Source organism: Urocitellus parryii, chromosome 6, assembly GCF_045843805.1.
Source record: "Urocitellus parryii isolate mUroPar1 chromosome 6, mUroPar1.hap1, whole genome shotgun sequence".
In the NCBI taxonomy this organism is placed as follows: Eukaryota; Metazoa; Chordata; class Mammalia; order Rodentia; family Sciuridae; genus Urocitellus; species Urocitellus parryii.
Genome location: NC_135536.1, coordinates 16,609,202 through 16,628,837, shown reverse-complemented (window position 1 = coordinate 16,628,837; position 19,636 = coordinate 16,609,202). Strand labels below are relative to the sequence as shown.

Here is a 19,636-nt window from a genome sequence, read left to right as displayed (position 1 = left end):
TTTTCTTTTTTTCCCTAACTCAAAGGGCCATGCGACCATGGCTAAGAGGCCACTCTGAGAAGTTCAAAATGGCTCTTGGAGAGAGGGCCGCCTTGGCTCAGGGAGCCCTAAACATCTGAGAGGCAGAGAAGGCAAGGGTGGTGGTTTCCATGGTGACCAGCGAGGAGCCCAGGTGCTTGTTCTAATGAGGTTGCTGGGCAGCCAGCACCCGGGCAGCAAAGACGGTGGGACATTCCAGAAAAACTCACACACACAGAGCTATGCAGATAAAACCTGAGCCAGTGGCTAGCCTGCCAACAAGCCCTTCTCTCAGAGCAAGCAGCATGTGTGGCCCTGTGCCAAGCTCTTTCCCACATATTATTTCATTTCATCATCACCAAAACCTTCTAAAGCAGATTTGAATTCTGTTCCCTTTAGCCAGTGGGTAAACTGAGGCAACTTTCCCAGAATCACGGGGCTTATCAATGCAACCCCAGACCAGCTACAGTGCCTCACTCAGTCTTCTCCCTCTTCTAAAACATAGCACGCTCTCGAACGGCTGGCCAGAAGCTTTCCTGCCTTCTGCTAAAGAAAAGTATAAATCATGATTTCAGAGACAGGCGTAAGGTCAAAATTTGAGAGTTCTTATCCTGTGGGGGTAAGGGGAGCACAGCTGTAGGGCTCACCATCTACTGTCTTCACCCATCATTGCCAGATTCTAAAATGGTCAACAATCGTATGATAACATGTTCAACATCTGTAGCAAGTAGAGAAATGCAAACTAAAACTACACCGAGATTCCATCTTATTCCAGTCAGAGTGGCAATTATCAAGAATACAAGTAACAATAAATGTTGGCAAGGATGTGGGGGAAAGGTGGCTAGAGGGACTGCAAATTGGTAAATTGCTCTGGAAAGCAGTAGGGAGATTCCTCAGAAAAACAGGACTGGAACCACTATTTGACCCAGTTATCCCACTCCTCAGTATACATCCAAAGGACTTTAAATCAGCATACTACAGCAATACGGCCACATCAATATTCATAGCAGCTCAATTCACAATAGCTAAGCTATGGAACCAACCTAGATACCCTTCAACAGATGAATGGATAAAGAAAATGTGGTATATATACACGATGGAATATTACTCAGCCACTAAGAAGAATAACATTTGCCAATAAATGGTTGGATCTGGAGACTATCATGCTAAGTAAAGTAAATCAGTCCCCCCCGACAAAAAAAAAAGTTTGAATGTTTTCTCTAATAGGTGGAAACTAACTCACCATAAAGTCGGGGGCATTGAAGGGAAGAGTAGAAGTACAGTAGATTAGACAATGGGGAATGAAGGGAAGAAAGGGAGACAAGCAAAGGAAAGACAATGGAATGAATCTGATATAGTTTTCCATGTACATCCATAAGAATGGGACTCTAACTAGAATCAGATATATTCCATTCTTGTATAATTATATCAAAATGGATTCTGCTTTCATATATAACTAAACAGAATCAATTTAAAAATCAAAATAAACCCCCCAAAAATGTTATTTTTAAAAATTAAGTCATCTGCCAGTGGCTCACACCTTTAATCTTGGTGACTTGGGAGGCTGAGGCAGGAGGATCACAAGTTCAAGGTCAGCCTCAGCAATTTAGCAAGAACCCCATCTCAAATTTAAAATTTAAAAAAGCTGGGATGTAGCTCAGTAATATAGTGCCCCTGGGTTCAATGCGCAGTACTGCCAATTAACAAAATAATAATAATAATAATAATAATAAGTCATCATAAGAAAGAACTTCCTGATGAAGATCTAGAATATTTGAATCAGGCCAACACTGAACAAGACAGCAGAAATGACCTTAAGCCTATGTTAAACAAGAGTCTCAGGAAAGCATATGAACAGGTGACAACTAAGGGTGTTGGGAACTCAGTCCAATCATGTCCACCCCCCATGCCTGTCACTGGTGCTAGGCACATCACCTTTAGTAAACAAATTCCATAGCTTTAGATTTCTGTCCGTCGTGTAAAGGTAAATATTTCCAAGAGGGAAAAAAAAAAACTCACTAAGTCAATACCATCCTTTACCCCTTAGCATGAAGTAGGCTCCATGTGTCATTCCTGAGGGAACACTCAGCAGGTAGGCAGAACAGGGAGGAGCCCCGAGGAGAGAGGCACAGAACAGAGTTCAGAGAAGGCTGGTCTCAAAGAAATCAGGATCCGCCTAGAGACACTGTGCACAGGAATACAAAGGAGTGGAGGAGTTCCCGTGGCAAAGTGGATGGATTTACAATTCTCTGCTTCATGGAAAAAAACACAAAGGAAACCATCTTCCATCTTTAAGGAGAGCTAAATGCTACGGTTTGAATGAGTCCCCTCTAATATTCAGGTGTTGAAACTTAATGGTCCATATGCTAGTACTAAGAGGTGAGGCCTTTAAACAGGTGATTAGCTTCTGAGGGCTCCACCTCATGGATCAGAATAAGGCCTTTATACAAGAGGTCTCATGCAGTGTTACATCCTTCTCACCTTCCATCCCCTCTCCTTTATAAGGACTCAACAATCTTCTCTTCCAGAGGATGCCACTAGAAGCCGCGCCACCTGGAAAGGTGAGAACAGGCCCCTCACCAGACAACCAAACCTGCCAGCACCTTAATCTCAGACTCCAAGCCTCCGAACTATGAGAAATAAATTTCCTTCTCTACAATCCACCCTGTCTCAGGAATTTTGTTATAGCATCATAAACAGACTAAGACACTGAGTATGCCTCACCTCTTCATAAAATCTGGGTTGGCAAATTTATACCTAACCCTCTTGTCTCTTCATCCCTGAAATACCTCTCTATAGTAGGAAGCTATTCAAACAACAGGGCATTTAGGCCCAGCTACCTATGATTGCCATTGGTCAAAATGGAAAATCCAATCTTCACATTACACACTATTTCATTAAAAATGAATGGTGCCCCTGATAAGGCCTTCTGAATCCTACTGGAGTGAAGCCAACCAGATGGCAGAGGTTAAAGTTAAATAGATGCAGTACTCACTCGAAAGACCTTCTCCACTCTTGCAATGCTTTTCCCAAAGATGGTTCCAAGTTGGTCTCCAATTCCAGCCAATAAGAAACCAAAGAGTGGAATCCCAAAGATGGCATATAAAATACAAAAGATTTTGCCTCCTTCAGTGCTTGGAGCAATATTCCCATACCCTGGTGAGAAATATCAGAAAGAGAGAGGAAGACAGGTGAAATGGAAGAGAAAGTAGACTATTGACCAAAGAATCCACAGACTTTTTTTAAAAAAAAAGATTTGTTCATCTCCCCCACTTCATGAGTCTTAGGGAATAGAATTCCATTTTGAAGGCCATATACGAAACACTGTTCCAAGTTTAAATAGTTTTAAGTTTTCATAAATCTTAAGAAATTATTTGTGTCCACCCAGAATTGCATTTCTAATAGTGCATGTTGCTCTTCAGAAACACCAAACATCATGGACATGATTGGGTTTGGGTAAACTGAACATCTGGAAAGGTTTCACCATTGCCTGTTTGGATTACACAGGGCTTCTTCTGCACAGTTACTATCTGGTGGGCATCTTCTTCACCTGAACGGACTGTGGCTGTCTTCAACATCTGCTTTTGTAGAGTAATGGGTGCTGACCATGGGAGAGGAAATCTAGTCTAGTTCAAACTCAGATGGGACCTATGATTTCTACAGTCCTACCCTGGGAAGCCGGGCAACAGTAAACAGAAACAAAGAATTTTGTGCCTCTTTCCCCCATTGACGGGGAAGTCTAGCTGTGCCTGGCTCTTTTTTTCTCTTTACTGGGAACTCCACACCATCTCTGAGTTCTGCCTCTCCACCCACCGCTTCTTGCACCAAGGGCAAGCCGTACTCAACCAATGTTTGCTGGTAAAGTGGAGGTCTGAATACAAGCGAATCCTTCTATGAATGTGAATTTTGAAAAATGCTTTGAAAACACCAAAATCTGCATGCTTAAGAGTTTTGCATTTACATAAGTAGCTAAACTGTATACTGGGCCCATTCCATATGAATGGGGCTTAAAAAAAAAAAAGTATTACTGGGAGAAAAAAGCTTATAGGGTTAGCACAATTTACATAGGACAAGAGCCTCAATTATTTGTTGTTTATTTTCATGCCAGTTAGCATCACAATTTTTTAAAAAATATTTATTCTTAAGTTTTTAGGTGGATACAACATCTTTGTTTTACATTTATGTGATGCTGAGGATCGAACCTGATGCATGCTAGGCGATGAGCACTCTACCACAGAGCCACAACCCCAGGCCCCAGCATCACAATCTTATGCTAACGAGTCTGGTCCCTGAACCACTCTTCCAAATTTGGGTAGCTCCTGTGGGGCCTGTTTCTGAATCTAAGCCATGTGTCAGTTATTGGGTCCACAGTCATGAACACACTGGGAATGAAGCGAAGCATAGCACAGAATGATGCTGAGGACTGTTTATCAGTCATTCTCCTGCAGACCCAGAGGGCTTGCTGATGACTTTGCCCTTTGCAGATGAGTCACTCGGCTATTTTCCTTCTCAATTTTCTGTCCAGAATCACTCAAACCTCTTATCACAAATTATTTAAATTTCCATTTCTTAAATGAGTGTTCAAGCAAGACTTTCTAATCTTATATTTCTTTTTTTCACCACCGTTTTGATTTAACCAGGCAAAAAAAAGGGGGGGGGGTTTGGTAACTTTTCTCAAGTGTTTTCAGGAATTTAGGAAAAATAATTTTGCCAAGCACTCTTCTCTAGAATACTCTGAATCACATTAATCGAGCCCTGTTGGAAAGGAAAAAACATTGTGCTTCTACCATGTCACTTTGTACTGGGTTCATGATGACCCTTGGAAACATTCTAGAAACTTAAGGAGACATTGAAGACTCTAGCTTGGCTGTCTCACAATTGCCCAATCTTAGGGAAAATAGATTTCCTTTTAGTCTGGTGTTACAGAAAGAAACATATTGCAGATGCAGGCAAATTGAAGCTTTGAACCTGCTGCAAATGAATTGGCATATGAGGCACAAGAGCTATGTGCTTCCTCCAGCACATAGCTCTTGGGCCTCCTGGGTAAAGGACTGTGCTCAGGGCACATCAGTGTCGCCCAAGGAGCCTCAGATAGAAGTGAAGAGATGGAGACTTATTTGACCGTATGCTATCAGGTTGTCCTCAGACCCACTCAACTTCTCCTAGTGGTGGAGAGATTGTTTTTTTTTTTTTTTTAATGCAGGGAAAAATCAGCAAACTGTAAAGTACTATGCCAATGCAAATATATATATATATATATCATTATTATTATTACAATTGCTAGTGTTTTCAGGCTAGAACACTATAACAAAATTAAAGGAAATTCTTAGACACGTGCACTCGTAATTATAAGTCTTTAAATATATTTTACAGCCTCTTTCTTTGGAGACTTGCTCCATAAGGGACAGAATGTGATCTCCATTTTTGAGCAGAGCTACATCTCAGGCACAGGTCTGTGTGCATCTGTATTCCATGCCCCTGGTGATCTATATGGAGGAACTGTTCGACCCCCCCACACTGTCTGTCACTCTGGGAAAATTCTAGAATTTGCACTTTGGAGCTTTTCTCAGAGGCAATGACAAGTCCCCATTCCTGGATTTGGGGCTCTAGCTGTACCAGGCCTGCTAAGCTGCCCTGCCCATCCTTCCAGAATGCTTGGTGAAATTCTGAAGTAAGGTTTGAACATTACATTGGGGCTCTAGAACCAGAGATGGCATGGGTTCCTGCTCTGACTTTTCCATTTACTGACCCTAGATCTGGGCAAGTTATTCAATCTCCCTGCCTCACTGCCTTCCTCTGAAAGATGGAACTATTAAATCTCCTACCTGTAAGCCTTTAAAGATTAAATGAGTTACATGTGAAGCATGAATTACACCTGAAGATTAAATACATAGTAGAAAGCAAGCACTCAGTAAGGGTTCGCAGTTATCATCTGACCCTGTGGTTTTATGTGGGTTTCTTTTATCTGAGGATATCAACTACTTCTTTTTAAAAAAGCTTTAAAAAAAAAAAAAGCAATACAGAAAAACTAAGCAGCCCCAGGGAAAAACAGATGGTTGATCCTATTTTCCTTCTGGCAACCCCGCTGTTCTCCCATGGCACCAGGACAAGGGACAAAATGTCTGTACCTTGAGCTGAGCTGACTCAATGCTTCAGGTGAGCCCACGGCTGGATCTGAGGTATGGGTGTGTCTTGAACAACTAGAGGCAATCAAGGCTGAGAAATAAGTGGGGTGACAGCTGCTAGACATGCAATTGTTCATAGAACAAGCCCAGAACACTAGAACTGGATTTAAGTAAAGCACAAGGTGTCCACGAAGTTCCTCCATCAAATGCCTTTTGGTGATTTTTAGCAAAAGACACCATCCAGCAGGGACACACCCAAAGAAGCTGTTACCAATGAGCAGGACCAGGGGGGCCTCAGCTCTGTCACCATGAGCTAGAAGATAGTCCCAAGTCTTTTGTGAAGAGAGCTGGTGTTTGAAGAGGATTCATAACCAAGACACACAACACACATAGAAGCTTCCATTTGCTATTTACACACCAAAGTTAAATCTTTACCAAGCTATGTAGTGTTCAGCCCCCGCTGTTTGGTTAAGAGTGTGCAGGCAGTCTGCCTGATGGATGTGCAAACTGTAATCACACCAGGCCTCACTCTGAGAAGGCCTGCATGCTTGGTTTAATGCTCTCCTGCCGCCAGCTTGACGTTCCTTTTAACAAGGGAATGTATTTTCATTTTGCACTGGACCCCATAAATTAAGCAGCTGGTCCTGATGAATGACCCTGGGTTCCAATGCTTACTAACTATGAGATAATGGGCAAGTTACTTAACATCTCTGGGCCTTAGTCTTCCCAAAGATAAAAGTACAGAACCTACCTCGTGTTGTTATTGCAGGATTAAATAAGATCGTGTATGTGCAGCATAGAGCCCAATACCTGGTAAGCATTTAGTAAATGTTAGGCTCAATGAGTGCTATTTCCATTGGCCCTGAATTAAAGAGCCAGTCTAAATGCTGGATAAGTACAAGCAGCTGCCTCGATTTCTTTTTAGATTTAATCCTTAACTGAGGCTGCAAGTGACCTCATCACTGTCTATCTCCTGGGACCTGACCTCTCTTTGATGCAGGTAGAGCCAGCTGACCCAATCTGAAAGTGCCTCAAAGACTAAAATCTAATTGCATTTCATAGCTGTTGGTAAGAATGCAATAATTTGTTGCCCTTCTACAAATTCTGGTTTATGGAAAAGCATCTTCACAAGGAATGAGCATCGTTGCTCAAGTTTAGAAAAGCTACTTGCTAGGAATCCAGTAGCAGAGTCAACAATCAAAGACAGATGGGACTTTCTTGCATCAGAATTAGTTATGGAGCAAAGAAAAAGGGTGCAGGATACCCTCGGCAAAGACTGAGCAGAATCTGGTCTTCCTTCTGGTGTGGCTACTGGTTGCAGAAATGTGAAAATATATTCTCTCTGCTTTACAGTTGTCCCTCAATTTTCATAGAAGATTGAGTCCAGGACCCTCTGCAGATAGCAAAATGCACAGGTGCACAAGTCCTTTCTATAAAATGGCTAAGTATTTGCACATAAACCTATGTACATCCTTCCACATACTTTATTTTTTAAAATTGCTTTAGTTGTAAATGGACATAATACCTTTGTTTTGTTTAATTATTTTTACGTGGTGCTGAGGATCAAACCCAGTGCCTTATACATGCGAGGCAAGTGCTCTGCCACTGAGCTATAAGTGCTCAGCCCCTTCCATATAATTTAAACCACCTCTAAATTACTTGTAACACCTAATGTAAATGCTCTGCAAATAATTGTTATTCTATATTGTTTAGGGAATAATGACAAGTAAAAGCCTTCTGTACACATTCAATATAGATGCATTTTTTTCTTTTGATTATATTTGATCCACCGTCGGTTGAACCCATGGATGCAAACTTGTAGATATGGAAGGTCAACTATACAAGTATAAATCTTTCCAATTATCTCAGCATGAGAAAAGCTTTTTTAAAAAGAAGTAGTTGATATCCTCAGATAAAAGGAACCTCTGATATTGAGTAGTAGTGCTGCTTTTCAGAAAAGACCTTATTATTCCTGAGATATCTCTCTCATCTCTCTCTCTCTCTCTCTCTCTCTCTCTCTCTCTCTCTCTCTCTCTCCATTCTAAATAATGAGCATTTTTTTTCTTGCATATGGAAAGTATCTAACCTCATGCTGCTCATGAGAGTCTTTCTTGAAAGCAATTTGGTGAGGCCTTAAATGGTCCATGCCCTTTGACAGGACAATCCCATGGGAATCTTTCCAAGGAAGCAACCAGAGATGAAAACCTGCCCAAAGATTTTCATTGTGGTGTTAAGAGTATTTCAAGAGTAGAAGAGCTTAGGTCTCCTACAAGAAGTCATTACAGTGGATAGTGGATCCAAAGGAAACCACCAAAGACACACTTTTCAAAGAACTCTAATGTTCCAACATCACTAACAATATGAGGAAACACAGACATTATTATGTCACAAACTATATGAACTCAGGCAAGCAGGTTGATATTTGTGTATTTCACAATTAATGAGAATACAGCTCTTCACTCCAGCTGCTCCATTTTCCTAGCTCCTAAGTAGTGGAAATTCCTTATGAAGAACTGGAAAAATTACTGGGCCCTGAGTTTTCTTATAACCCTTACTATCACATGCAATGAGTGAATTTACCACTCAGTAATTGGAAAAACAATTATTTCTGTACCCCATTATTCTTATTCATGTTGTACTAAGGTTCTCTTTGGAATTCTCTAACTATACGACTTTCTTAAGACCCTCTACTCTGGGGGTAAAATTAGCCAGTTAAGTGGCGTACAATTTGTAATAACTTTATTTTTTAAGATAAAGAGAGAGTAAGGAAAAAATAGGCTTTTTTTCCTAAGGAATAGGACAAAGACTCAATCTCCAGTGCTAACTCCGTACATGATGCTAAAGTATACTTGAGTAGGGTTTTATTTTTGTGAGCATGTTTGTTTTGTAATAGCTTCCTGTTTGTGTACAGAGCCCCTTTATTTGGAAAAGATTCCCATCCTGCACATAATTTGTGTAACACAATGTCCTTCCTCCCACAGAGTTGGAACAGCCTCCCAGGTAGCCAGGATATGGGTACAAGAACCTAGAGGCTCACCAGCTAGGATGGCTTTGCCTAAGACTTTAAATCAAGAGCATATGACCCAAAGATGGTGGAAGAATGCCAGCTCCAGTGGCCAGCAGAATCAGGCACTTGTCATGAGGTCAGAAGATACTGACTGAGCCTCTATGAGCCCTGACCCGTGAGTGTGAATTAGTTAGGACATTTTTCAGGTGGGGGGGGAAGCACAGGTAGTAGGAAATCCAATGAGAACTGTCTTCAGCAAAAATAAATAAATAAGAAAAAAAGAAGAAAGGAAAAAGAAAAAAAGGAAACACGTTAACCTTAGGAAGTAAGAGATTTAACATCTATTTATCAATATTTCATGAGCAACTCCATCCAGAACTCGAAGGAAGTGAGCAGGACCCATTTATCACTTCCCTTTTATTACTGTGTTTGGTTAGTATTAGAAAGTTCCAGCAGAACCATCTATCCAGGCAAGAAAATGAATGGCAGTTACCTAGGCTTCTGTCCAGATTTACCTCCAATAAGAAAGAGAGGAAGTCAGCGAACACATTGGATAAACCAGGTTCCCAGTTCCTAACAAGTTGACCCAATAAATACCATGAATGAAGGTCATTTCAGTGTAGCTATAATGTTTTTCAATGCATCAAAGAGACCACTAATTTTGCCATGTCATAAAACAAGAAAATTAAGAGTTTTCTTCTTCTGTCTTCTTCAATATATACTATTGTCTCATGGACCCAATATCTGAGTACTGGGTAGCATTTTTCAAAACGTACCTCTAAGAATGGCCCAGACATTCTCAATATTGATTATTTTACAACAAATCTTCCAAAATGCAAGACACATTTCCCCATCTTAATAACCAGACTGTCAAACACAACCCAACCTGACATCGGTCTTCTCCATCAACTACAGAGATGTCCTCAGGGATTGCTGGGATCTATCACACTTTATGCCCATACATCGAGTGGTGTCAGGCCATGTAATTCCTTTCTTGGGTGCTGAACAGTCATGTACTAACATGACCTAACTTGGACTGGGGCGTCAGAAAGTCCCACCAGTCCACACATCCATGGGTGTAAAGGACACCGAGGACACTGGTAATTGTCGATGTTAATGTATTTGCAGATTTGCAAATGTAAATCTAGTATGCCATATATTTAGATCAAAAGCCAGCGACAGCTAATTTTAATAGTCAACTTGACTGAACTAAGCACAATTTCTAGGTGTGTCTGTGAGGAGATTGGCATTGGTGGACTGAGTGGGAAGCTCTGTCCACAAAGTGGGTAGGTAATATTCAGTCAGCTGGTAGGGAGGGGCATAAAACAGAAAAGACAGAGAAAAAAAGGATTTCCACTCTGTCTCCCAGAGCTGGACCACACCCTTCCTCTCCTGCCCGTGGACATCAGAACTATAGGTTCTCCAGCTTTTGGATTCCTGGATTTATACCAACAGCCCCCTAGTTTCTCAGGCCTTCAGCCTTGGAGCCTTGGACTGAGACTTACACCACTGGTTTCTCTGGTTCAATTAATGTGAGCCTATTTCCCTAGAAAAATCCATAAATCCATACATACATGTATATTATACACACACACACACACACACACACCCTATTGCTTCTAACTCTCTGAAGAACCCTGACACAAAGACTTTCTAAGTGAGAATGACAGTTGTCTTTCATCCTGAACGTTCTTATTGCATGTAACTTACTCCATTTCACCAAGGGAGAAGCAGCTAGGTCCTAAAGGCCAGATTTAAAAACAAAACCAAAAACTTGTTCCTCTAAAATGTGAATGCACCAATAAGAAGTTGACACACAAAGCTGTCATCCAAGGAAAGAACTTTCTGGAAGGCATAACTGAGCTCCAGAGAGAAACAGGATGGGAAGTTCCTCCCAGAAAGTATCACAGGTTTTAATAAAGGAGTCCTCCCACCTGGAGGACAGAGGGCTCCTGGAGGGCGGGCCATCACGGACAGGGGCCAGTGGGAGCTGGGCCTCTCCCTGTCTTCTGAATGAGAGCTCCTTCACCGTGGTATGGGGCAGAAACGTCTCAAACTTGTTTTCTACAGAACTGCAAGAGGAATAGAATCCAGAGATTACAGAATGTGTGTAAGAACCACCCAAAGAAGCTGAGAATGGACGGAAGCCAAATGGGCAAAAAAAAAAATAGTAGAAGCACAAAGATCCATGAAAGGGCCCGTCCCAGGCAAACCTCAGAGAGCGCCAGCACATGCCCACGTACGAAGGTGAGGCTCGCAACCTGAACTTTAAAAGAGATGTCATTGGTTGCACCACGTGTAGAATAAAGGGTGAAGAGGGAGAGCAGAAACCACCCTGAAACTGTCCTGGTTCATAAGCAGCGGGTCTCTACAGAGAAAAACAAGGAGGGGCCACACTTGTGAGAGGCACTCTGTCTCAGAAATGAGCAGTGGAGACCAAGAAAGCTTGGGAAGTGCTATCTGGAGGCCCCGCCTCACCTGACCTCCTCACCCAGCCTCCAAAACATGGGACAAATCCCTGGTCCAGGATTGACCAGTTTGGGGGAGTTAAGTATCTTAAGAAGAAGCTGGGCCAGCATAAATATAAAGGATTTATAAGGAAAAATGTGAAAAGAGTAACAAAACTCTCCAGTGGATTAAAGACACCAGAAAAAATGTTGCCCAAACTAGAAAAAAATGGTAGCCTTCACGGAGAAACTATGGAGCAGAATGCAAGAAATCAGGGAGGGAGGGTGAGAGGACAAGTGAAGATTGAATTCAGGAACAATTTAAGAAGGGAAATATAACCCCTGATGCTCCCAGACCACATGGCAGAGCAGGCATTATGAACACACACACACACACACACACACACACACACATAGGGTAGTAGTAAAAAAAAAAAAAAAACCACATCTTCAGAATTACAAACGAAGTAGAAGAAAAATGATAGGCACAGAAGTCAGACATGAAAGACGTGTGGTTGGAGTCCCTAAAGAATAAAAAACCAAAGCACACAGCAGAGAAATTGTTTAAAAGTGACCATCAAGAAGACTTTCTTGAAATAAAAGGGACAAAACCCAGTAGTGTTATATAAGGAAATAATCTTTTAAGAAGCTCAACTTAAAATATCAAGATCAAAATAAAAGGGCAAGCCGGGCACGGTGGCACATGCCTGTAATCCCAGTGACTCGGGAGGCTGAGGCAGGAGGATCAAAAGCTCAAAGCCAGCCTCGCCGACTCAGCGAGAACCCATCTCAAAATTCAAAAGAAAAATAAGAAGATGAAAGGAGAAAAATAGGGCAGGCCAACCTCGGGTTATTCCACGGCAACACTAACATCAAAAGACAGCACAGGGACACCCACAAGACCAGTGTAAATGAAAAGGTGAGTCAGCCAGTCATCTCCCCCAGCTGTCTGTGAAGGGTAAGCCTGCCACCCTAAGCACTGCAAGATCCCAGGGAATACTGCACCCTGAGCCATTCATGAGGCAGCTACTTAGAATGACTGCCAGCCAAGCAAGTGATGCTGCACAGAGCGAGGGCCGCTGGGCTAGAGAGGAACACTGACCTTGTTAAACAAGAAATCAGGGAAGGAGTGGGAGATGATAAGAGAAGATTGAATGTGACCTAAGAAACTCAGGAACAAATTAGGAAGGGAAATATAACCCCTGATGCTCCCAGAAAGAAAAATAAATTTAGTAGGTGCACGTGACAGAGTAGGCATTATAAACACACACACACACACACACACACACACACACACACAGGAACAGAAAGGGTAGTAGTGAAAATATAAAACTTCATCTAAAGCTAATGGGAGCATCAGGGTAACAAAACAGAGTGTAAACTGTTGTATGTTGAGTGACGTGGCAGTTGGTTCAGGTGGAAAAGGGACTTGAGATGCTGAGTAAGTTCCCTTAACTGCATAATATGGAAGAGCAGAGAGCCGAGAGTTATCCCTTAAAGAGGCAAATCACATAATGGAAGCATAAGCATATCTAATCATTGGATAGCAAACATTTAATAGGTGGTGTTGATTAACATCATGTCGTGGGAAAGGGGTGGAGGAAAAGGTGCCATCTCCTATAACAGGGATCTGACCTATCCTAGCTCATGAATGGAACACTGTGATTACTGTATACCGTTATAAAGCTAGCTCCTAAGACCAAAGAACAAAACTCCTCAAGTGTCAAAACACATACACCCACTCACACACACAAATAAAATAAGACAAAAATTGGTGCAGGAAAGAAGTCATCATAGCCAGGTGTGGTGGTGCACACCTGTAATCCAAGCAACTCCAGAGACTGAGACAAAAGAGGATCACAAGTTCAAGGCCAGTCTTGGCAACTCAAATTTAAAAAAGAAAAAGGTGGGGGATACAGCTCAGCAGTAGTGTATCCCTGATTTCAATTCCCAGAACTGAAAATAAAAAGAAGGACGAGGAAGAGGAGGAGGAGGGATCATAGTTCACCACGGGACTAGTTGCAAAAAGCATTTACCTAGTCAACCCAAGGCAAAGGTTCAACTCTAATCAAACTGTATCAGGAAGACAGGAAGAAAGCCCTTCTGCAGCCACGCGGAAAGGAAGAAAGTGAACTAACTCCTTCTCCTCCTCTTCCACGACGGGAAGTCCAGAAATAACTGCTAAGCCCCAAATTCCAGAGGTCTCAATACAAATGCAGTATTTAAATTCAAGGAGATGAACGCTGACATCATCAAAAAGACACGAAAGTAGTTGTCTCTTGGAAGGTGAAAAGAAAAATGGGACAGGAACTGGGAGTGTTGTTTTTCAAAACAAACTCTGTAGAGCATTTTGGTTCTACCATATAGAACTTTAGTAAGAAGTATGATCATTAAAAAGAAATTTGAGCTCATCAGAGCAGACTGAGTTCAACTAACTCATATGTTCCACACTAGCCTTTTCCTGGGGTGCTTTCAAACTGAAACTCCCTAGCCTTTCATTCTGAAAGGAGATTCTTATTCCACTTTGCTTTTTATTGAAAGCCACCACAGTGACTCTTCATTTGGTAGTGTGTCATGAGCCTCTTTTCAGCCTGGAACTACTTGTACCCTGTACCTGTACTCAGGACAGAATGCTGACCAGCCATCACTAGGGACAGCCCACAGAGAGAAGGACAGTAGCAAATGAACGGATACCTATGGTGGTGATGACGGTTCCAGCAAAGAAAAAGGCACTTCCCAGGTCCCAGTGACTGTTGCTGTTGGAGGAGTTTCCTATGGGACTGACTCCCGCATTGTCAGCATCAAGGGCGTGCTGCAAAGGAAGGGGAAAAGCATGAGACTCAGTTGAAAATGTTTTGTTTTGTTTTCAATCTTCCAATAAATTGCTCCCCTGCTTAAGAATCCGCAGTGATGTAGCGATACTGGTTAAGTGAATGAGGGTACCGCGTCATAAAGCAAAATATCATGCATCCGTTTGTGAAAATTAGAAAATGAGTTTTAAATGGAGGGGGAAACTAGGATATAGAGCATGGTGCCATTTATATTAAATGTTCAGACACACAACGGGCTGAGTTATGCAAAACATCTACATATTGTCGTGCATACACATAGAATGCTCTAGAATGTTCACTCTGGTCATTTCTGAAAGGCAGGATTTCAATCGCCTCTCTCTCTCTCTCTCTCTCTCTCTCTCTCTCTCTCTCTCTCCCTTCCCTCTGTCCCCTTTTCCTGTCTTGTTAGAATTTTTCATACTGAATTAGTTTCAATAGCACAGGAGTTAAGTACTTAGGCTCTCAGGTCAGGTCATATTAACTTTGCAACCTTGAGCAAGTGAATTCAATCACTCTAAGTCTGTTAAACCAGGGAGGAGATCTTCCTCCAAAAATTGTTGAGAGGATTAAGTGAGATAGATGGCCCATGTAATCAATATCCTTAGCCCAATGTCTGTTTGTTAAGGTTTAACAAAGACAGTTGCGCTGTTTAATGACAGGGACAGTTCTGAGAAATACATTGTTAGGTGATTTTGTCATTGCATGAACATCATAGAGTGTACTTACATAAGCTGAAATTGTTACAGTGTCACTGGGTTTTGTAAGCCAATGGGACCACCATCATCTATGTGGCCCATGGTTGACTGAAACATGCGGAGCATGGCTATAGTATGTACATTTCCTCTCTCTCTCTCTCTCTCTCTCTCTCTCTCTCTCTCACACACACACACACACACACACACACACACACACACTTTGTTCTTTTCTAAAATAAATTCCAATGTTAGCTACTGGATTTGGAATTCCATATCTTTAAAATGTCACTAAATTGGTCCTAATGATGGCCCATTCTCATCTCTCACCATATTAAGTCTCCACCCCAGTCAGGACACCTCATGACATGTTCCCTTGTTCCTCTGTTCCTTCACTTATGCAAACTCTGCCCATTTTTTCAGGGTCTAATGCAGGTCCCACTGCTGAGAAAGATTACAGGCTCACAACTGCCCCCTTCCCCCTTCCCGGGGCTAACGTTTCTACACCAATGACATATACACCTAAAAGCCCTCCCCCAGATCCAGCAGGAGCAGTATAAGATGAAAAACTCCTCTCCAGCCCTTCTGGAGCTGGCCCTGCCACGCCCCTTCAGGCCAGCAGGGAGGAAGGAAGTGCTGTCATTCCTAGTTCAAGTCCACGCTGTCTGCATGGGTTAGCTGGGTGAGAGGGGCAGGTAGAGAGGAGGTGGCAGACATTTAAGCTACTTTCTAGAACAACAATAGAGACTCAGAGCCCAGGGCAAAGCTGGGATAACCCTAGGCAGAGAGGGCAAGATACAAATATTGAAATGTGGTTATCAGCAATAACCACTAAGCTTTGTTTAAACAGGCACACACACGGTGGCTGTCACAAACCAGATTACAACTGAAAAATCCATACCATTACATTTCGCCTTCAATAATGATATTGCATGAACCATTTCACACTCTCCAGACCAGGGAAAAGCAACCTTTTCTATAAAGGGCCAGAGGGCAGATATTTTAGCTTTGGAAAGCTATATATAATCTCTGTCATGTATTTTTCTTTTTTCATCACCCTTTAAATATTCAAAAATCATTCTTTAGCAAAGCAAGCTACAGGTGCAAAAAACAAGTGACAGGCTAGATTTGGCAGTCAATCAACTGGATGACAGGTGGGGGGGGGAATCTCTTGTGTAAGCCTTTGGACTATTCTTTCTTGCCCCTAAGAACATGAAATATTATGAATAATGTAGCCACCACTGTTTCTAACACAAGCCCTGGCACCCCAGAATTTAAAATCCAAAAGAAGTATACAAACTGCCGAGAGTTTAAATCAGCCTAATTGACAAGAATGTCAATCAGGACCACTTACTCATTCAGACCTATATTCTACTCAACTTTTGAGGAGAAGCATACGGTGAGTCCTTTCCACTGGTAAGATATCCATTCTTCACTGTGCTGTGTGAGGGCCATCAGACCAAGCCACAAAGCCTCAGCCTGGTGTTTATCTCCTCATTATCCATACAGCTCCCAATGGGCCCACTTCAAAACAATACCTCAGGGACAGTTACAGGCCTCATCAGTCACTCCGGTTGTCTCAAATCACACATCGAAACCCAATATTTCCATCACCCAGAAGGCTGCAAGTGTCACAGTGCTGAGAATCACACATCAACACCATAAGCAGACCCAGTCCAGCACATTAAAAATACAGACTTGCACAAAAGGCAAATGAGATGATTATTTTTCATCAAAAATCTAAAGATGTCTTTTCGAGTTTTGTTTTTCTTGAATTATGCAATTTATAAATATTTAATGTTCGCATAGGTAACCCTTAAGGAAAGTGTTTCTCCCTTAAAAGGAAAAGGAAACTAACATTTTTAAGTGCCTGCATTTAGCCAGGTACGTTAGAGACATTGTTCCATCTCATTCTTTTCCAAAACTTGCAAGACAGTAGTATAATTCTCACTTTAGAAAGAAGAAACAGGCACAGAAAAGTTAACTAATTTGTCCTAGGTCACACAGCCAGGAAGTAAAGCAGCCATGATTCAAATCCCATTAGCTCAAAGCAGAGAGTTTTGCCCTTTCTTCTACATATGGTACCCAGAACACACTCTGCTTCTCCCACTTCCATCCTCACCTCCAACTGGAGAAGACGGAGGAAGGTGGCCATTGTCTGAGAGTTTAGGTCAAAAGGATTTTCAAAGCATCATTTCTGATTAGACTACCCTCTTGAAGCTGCAAGTGGAGATCCCAGGCTTCACTGGGCTGTTGGAACTGGGTGTTAGAACTTTAATGCTCTGCATTAAAAACAAGATTTTTTTTAAAAAAAAAAATATATACAGTAAAATAGGGAAAGGCTGATTTCATACTCTGAAAGAGAGGGGGCAAAGAAAATAGAAAGAAAAGCCTGAAAAAGGAGGAAGAAATGGGTATCAATTGACAAGAGGGAGGTTCAAGTTCAGGAGCAGCAATTTGGAAAATTGGGAAGAACAGCTGTGTCTAGTAACCAATTCGAACTTGCTTCATATCTGCGATATAAATTCCTCTCTCCCCGCCCAAATCTTCAGTAAAGTGGACAACACACCCAAATGTCTAGAGGAAGCAGCTTTTTGGAAGTATATATAAGGGTTGCTATGGGCACGGGGGAATCACTGAAGATCTGAAGTAATTCACTGGGAGAAAAATATATAACTAGAAGCAAGGAAGACAAAAATAAGCTCTCCTAAAACTCCCCAAACTTGTAATAAGGCTTTGGATAAACCCCAACTCCAGAAGTCTAGTTCTATCTAAGATTAAAATGAATTGGTATAACTGGATAACATTTGAATTAGGAGCACTGTTTTTTAAAATTTTAACAAATATATAAAAGTTATGCATATTTATGTGAGGTACTATGTGAGATTTTGATAGATGTAATAAATTGTGCAATGTTCAAATTAGGGTAAACACTATCTCCTCAAACAATGATCATTTCTTTATAATAAAAACATTAAAAATTCTAGCATTTAAATATATATGCCTGTATAGTAGGAGAATCATTTCTAACTTCATAAGTATAATTCTAAAAGAGTTCAAAGTTCTAACTTCTATGAATTTTATAAAGTATTTTCCAATGATCTGAATATTTGAGCTCAACTAAAACATTTTAAAACTAAATGCATTTTGTTTTAATCTCTCTGTTTGGGCTGTAAAGTGAAAATAAGCCAGCTCATTAGGAACATCTGAGCATCCGTATAATGAAATGACTCAACCGAGTTGTGTATGGTGAGCTCAAGGGAGGTTATAGGGTAGAATTTCAACCAACATCAACATCAATTCAGGTCACGATCTCAGGTCCAATGAGCATCAGCTGTTCACCAACAAGTTCAACCACTGTCAAGTTCAGAGAGGTCTCATGAGCACCAAGATAGATAGATGAATGGATGGATGGCTGGGTAGATAGCTGGCTATAGGGAAGAAAGCATTACTTTACATTTTAATGCTATTCCTTCTTGAATTTCTTTTCTATTTGAAATTTTCAGCACCACCCAGTGGCCTAGCATTGAGGAGTGAATAGAATGTTTAAGGTAATAACAAATAAATGAACAAATTAAAGTAATAAATATAAGTAAATATCTTCCCAGGGGTGTGAGAAGTAAACTTTGTACCTTTCAGTAAATATCAGACAAATGCAAAAGTAACCCCCCAAATGTGTGTGTGTGTGTGTGTGTGTGTGTGTGACTTTTTTTTTTTAACAAGTGGAGAACTGACTTGGAGAAGAGCAAGATCGAAAAGAATCTGTATCTCTCTCCTCTCTGCTTCCTCCCTCCTCCCCAATACCCTGCATTAAGACCACCTTGAAAGTATAAAGGAGATAGTGCAACCTCTCCCAGAGTCAGCCGGGTCTGAGGCTGATGGGAAGCGAGAGAGGAGGGGGAAGTGACTCTCCTCCTCGAGGGACCCCTCCCAGGTTCCTCCGACAAGGCAATGCTGGCTGCATAAATCACTGCTCTAGACAGCACAAGACACCGTCATGAGTGTTCACACTGCCCTGGGATAAACGATGGCCCACATGGGACCACTAACTGTCTGGGGCTTTTCTCCTATGATCTGTGTACTCAGTGAGATCATCCATTTCTCGGTGTCCTTATGGGGCACCAGAAAGAAAGACAAACAAAAGTGAAGCGACAATCACTCAGTTTTTCTCAGATTAGCTGAGGAATACAAGGGACCCGTGCCACATGCATGGGCATCCAGGGCCAGGGGAACCGCTGGATTTGCTGTCCAAACCAGGTCACTTGCAAACTGAAAGGTAGGTCACTATCACATCTCAAGTGTAACCCAGGATGCATTTTGCTAATAACTTACACCACCAGCACAAAAAGAAAGGACCTCGTCTGACACACAGGTCCCAGCATTCTTCACCCCTGCAGGGCCTGGTCAGCAAAGGGATTTTTTTTTTTTTAAAGAGAGAGGAGAGAGAGAGAGAGAATTTTTAATATTTATTTTCTAGTTCTTGGCGGACACAACATCTTTGTTGGTATGTGGTGCT

At 41.7% G+C, this 19,636-nt stretch overlaps 1 protein-coding gene across 1 annotated transcript in view; it reads right to left on the bottom strand.

Moving 5' to 3' along the window:
- Kcnk10 (potassium two pore domain channel subfamily K member 10) overlaps positions 1-19,636 on the bottom strand; it is a 78,968-nt gene that overhangs the window by 38,072 nt on the left and 21,260 nt on the right. The window contains exons 4-5 of the mRNA XM_077800109.1: positions 14,292-14,409; positions 3,014-3,174 (exon numbers count right to left, since the gene is read on the bottom strand). Of these exons, the coding sequence (XP_077656235.1) occupies positions 3,014-3,174; positions 14,292-14,409 (279 nt within the window). The remainder of the gene's footprint in view (positions 1-3,013; positions 3,175-14,291; positions 14,410-19,636) is intronic.